The sequence below is a fragment of the Phoca vitulina genome, unplaced genomic scaffold, assembly GCF_004348235.1.
Source record: "Phoca vitulina isolate PV1807 unplaced genomic scaffold, GSC_HSeal_1.0 scaffold68, whole genome shotgun sequence".
Taxonomy (NCBI): domain Eukaryota; kingdom Metazoa; phylum Chordata; class Mammalia; order Carnivora; family Phocidae; genus Phoca; species Phoca vitulina.
Genome location: NW_022589771.1, coordinates 4973344 through 4977613, shown reverse-complemented (window position 1 = coordinate 4977613; position 4270 = coordinate 4973344). Strand labels below are relative to the sequence as shown.

Sequence of the window (4270 nt, the reverse complement as noted above, 5' to 3'; positions counted from 1 at the left end):
TGAAGATAAACCAGAAGGACAAGCTGTATCAGGAAAGCACGGTTTATTTGGCTCACACAGGGCTGGTTCCCTGCTGGAGACAGAGGACCCCGGAAACCAGGGCCTCCCAGAGGGGACAGGCAGGGTCACAGAGGGATCCAGATCATCCTGCTACATCCTTGCCACAAGCTTCAGAGGGTCCGCTGGGCATGTTCTTCATCTGCCCTGTGCAGAACCTGGAGGCCACTGAAGACTTGTTCCAGGAGGGGAGCAGGTGTGGCCCCCTGTGCCCTGGGAGCAGCTGGGTGGGAGGCTCATGGTCAGAAGCAGGACGGGGTGCTACAAGAGATGGGTCTGCAGAGCAGGGTGGGGCGGGAGGGCTGGCAGCCCCCGGAGGACTGGCAGGAGGGGGCCATGAACACGAGGGGCTTGTAGCTCACGGGCAGGCAAACAGAGGACTGGCAGGAGGGGACCACATACACGGTGGGCTGGCAGCTCACGGGCACGTAGCAGGATGTCTGGCAGGAGCTGGGGGTGCAGCAGGACGCCTGGCAGCCCGTGGAGCAGCTGGTGAAGCTCATGGTGGCGTGGGGCTGGAGTGGAGTCAGGGAGGAGGGCGGTGATGTCTGGAGGCTCCTTCCCTGGGCGGCCTTTATACCCGGGCTCTAGGCGTCCGGGCAACACAGAAGCACAACTTGTTGACTTCCTCATAGTTGTTTCCACCATGTTTCCCCCAACATCTGTGGGACGCACTCTCCTGTGTTATGCTCCTCTATAACACATTTAGCTTAGAGGCCAATTTCTTCTTCTGTAAACAGGATCTTCTGGTTTGCCTGTGCGTGGGGTTCGTGCTATTTCTCCAGGCCAGTAATGTGCACACAACACCACACTCCACTCAGGACCGCGTCCTTTATTCCTTTTCGTCTCATGCCCTTCAGTGGTGACTTCGAGGCAGTGATGCATTTTGAGCTTTTATTTTGTATAGGAAAACATTAAACTAGGGATCTGTAAACTGGGAAGCAGGGAAGTCTGTGGGACAAATCTGGCTTGCTTCTTGTTTCGTAAATAAAGTTTTATTGGAAACAGCCATGCTCATTTGTTTACGTATTGTCTAGGGCTTGCACTATAATGCAGAGTGGTTATGAGAGAGACCATGCCCCTGCAAAGCCTGAAATATTTACTATTTTCCCTTTATAGAAAGGTGACCAACTTCTGCCTCCTAGTAATCTATACAATAATTGATTTGTTCATGCAACAAATATATATTGTGTGTTGGCTACAGAGACGTCCTAGGCTCGTGAGCCTTGTGGGGCAATGAATAAACGAGAGCATGAAAGTTAATGCATGAAATGACTGCAGAGCAGGCTGAGTCCCAGAAAGGAAAACAGGTTCAGCAGGTAGAGAGGAATAGGGGTGCTGGCGAGTGGTTTGGGGACCTCTGTGTGGAGGCGATGCTGAGCTGGCATGTGGGTGACATGGATGGGGCAGGGGTGGTGTTCCAAGCAGAAGCAGCCGTGGGGGCGTGAGGACGCTGCTGCAGAAATGGGCATGTTCCTGGAACAGTGGGAAATCCTGCAGTGTGGGCGCTGGGCTGCAGGTGCAGGTGGACAAGTGCAGACCACACAGCTTGAGTCCAGGCATCACAGTCCCGGGCCGACAGAATAAGAAAGACTGTCAATATGAAGACACATCAGTAGGAATTACCCAATCTGAAAAAGAGAGAACAAAATTAAGAATCATGAAGAGGGTCTATGGACAATATCAAGAAGTCTAATAATAAGCAATTTTAACCCAAGGAGAAGAGAATGATATTGAAGCATAAAAAATGGACAAAATTCCCAATTTTTTTTAAGTAGGCTCCATGCCCAGCGTGGAGCCCAATTCAGGGCTTGAACTCACGACCCTGAGATCAAGACCTGAGCTGAGATCAAGAGTTGGATGCCCAGCCGACTGAGCCACTCAGGCACCGCCCCCAAATTTGTTTTTTTAATTCTAACTTACAGACCCAAGAGCCTCAGAAAACCCCTAAAGTCCCAGCATAATTTGGCACAACGGTAAAGACCACAGACTCCAGAGTGAAACTGAGCAGCTTCAAATTCCTGCTTGTTCACCCCAGTGGTGCGAGTGCGCAAACATCATGGAATCTAATTGCGCCTCCATGTAAGTGGGGTATCACCTACCCCTTGGATGGCAGCAAGGATTGGTGACTAGTCAGTGATGAGCTGATCCAGGTAAAAGGCTTAGCACGGTGCTGGGCACAAAGCTGGGACTGGATGACATGGTGGATGACATGGCCACGGCTGTCCCCAGTGAGGAGCCCAGCTGCTTGGCTCTGGTCCATTGGGAAGACCTTCTGGATCACGGAGTTTCCAAATCAAAACGGGGGACCCCTGGTCTGGCGAGCAGGATGGTGCTTATGTGGACAGAGGACAGGGTATGTAAGCTTGGGGAGGACCTTGAACATCCTGATGTGGGGTCTCCTATCCCCCGCTGATGGTCCTTCACCATCCAACCTGGGCTCTGAGTCCAGAAATCACAGGGCTGCTGGGTCACACTGAGCCTCCAGTTGTTGCAGAGTTTCCTGAACCGAGTCACTTCCCCCAGAAACTCCAGGAAGAGACGCACAGGGGAGGAGGAGGAGGAGGCAGACAATCAGGCAACCAGGAGGAAGGCACCTGTGTGGCTTGTTGCCAGGATGCCACAGCCCGGGTATAAAGGCTGCCTGGGGAAGGAACCTCCGGACCAGCCCTGTCCTCCACCCTGACTCCACGCCAGCCCCACACCGCCATGTACTTCACCAGCTGCTCTACGGGCTGCCAGCAGGCCAGCTGCGCCCCCAGCTCCTGCCAGACGTCCTGCTGCATGCCCAGCTCCTGCCAGATGTCCTGCTGCGTGCCCGTGAGCTGCCAGACGTCCTGCTGCATGCCCAGCTCCTGCCAGACGTCCTGCTGCATGCCCAGCTCCTGCCAGACGTCCTGCTACGTGCCCAGTCCCTGCCAGGTGACCTGCTGCACCCCCAGCTCCTGCCAGACGTCCTGCTGCATGCCCAGCTCCTGCCAGACGTCCTGCTGCGTGCCCATGAGCTGCAAGCCAGTTGTGTGCCTGCCCGTGAGCTACAAGTCCATTGTATATGTGGCCCCCTCCTGCCAGTCCTCTGGGGGCTGCCAGCCCTCCTGCCCCACCCTGGTCTGCAGGCCTGTCCCCTGCGGCACCCCTAACTGCAGCTGAGCCCATGGCCTCCTAGGACCCCTCCTCCGTGCGGTCAGAAGTGGCCGCTCTCCGAACTCCTACCAGGCGGCCCAGACATCATCCACTTCAGACCTTCTGGACCCGACTGACCATCTTACAGCTAACCAGGCAGAGAGAGTCGCCCCCAGTGTCCCTGGCCCCGGCCTGGCCATTCACCCAGCACCCACCTGGCTGGTGCGGAGTGCCCAGGCTCGCAGCCACCAACACAAAGGTCTAATAAATCCCAGAGTGCATTCGAAGTCCACCCGAGTGTGTGCGCCTTTCCCTAAACTGCTTCCTCCAGGGGGAGCTCCCAGAATCCAGGAAAGCTCCCTCTGCAGAGAAGCCACAGGTTACCAGATGGCCGTGCACAGGGCACTGACCACTCAAAGGCGGCCTCTTGGGCGAGTGGGTGCTCCTAGCTCAGCCTGATGGGCCCCCAGGGCTTCCTTTGTCCCACTTTGTCCCTTGAACCAGTGAGGTTATTTCTTACTCTGCTGGGTGGGACTGAGGGCGAATCCCTAACTTTCTGATCTGACCCCTTTTAGGTAAAAAGGTCTCCTGCTCAGCAATTAATATGCGGAGCCAACCTGGTCTAAAAATTAAAAGTGTACGCTCCCTAGAAGAGTATACCTCCTCCTTCTCCCGTTCGGGGGGACAGGGCTTTGTGGGTAACTTCGTGGCCCCGGAGATATCCACGTCCTCATCCCCACAACGGGTGGATACAGCCTTATAGGCGCGGCGGCTTCCCAGACGGGGTGAACTGAGGGTCTTGCAATGGGAGCCGTCCTGGACTGGCCGGGTGGGCTCGCGTCATCCCAGGGATTTGGGAGGAGGGAGAGGAAGGGCTGCCGCGGAAGACGAGGCCGTGGGAAGCGGGGCACCGTGCTGCGGGCTTGGAGCACCGTCCCCGCCGACTCATTCTCTCCCGGGCAACGGTAGCCCGCTGACCGTGTAGACGCCCCGTCTATGAGCAGTCTGGCTGACACTGTAGATGCCCCAGCCTGGAGCAGTCTGGCTGACTGTGTAGACACCCTGTCTGTGAGCAGCCCGGCTGACTGTG

At 56.2% G+C, this 4270-nt stretch overlaps 1 protein-coding gene across 1 annotated transcript; it reads right to left on the bottom strand.

The window, feature by feature from the left end:
- Positions 1–299: 299 nt before the first annotated feature.
- LOC116624532 (keratin-associated protein 12-1-like) lies at positions 300–560 on the bottom strand. The gene has a single exon (XM_032392539.1). It carries the CDS (start codon positions 558–560, stop codon positions 300–302), a length of 261 nt encoding a protein of 86 aa, XP_032248430.1.
- Between the last annotated feature and the right edge of the window lie 3710 nt (positions 561–4270).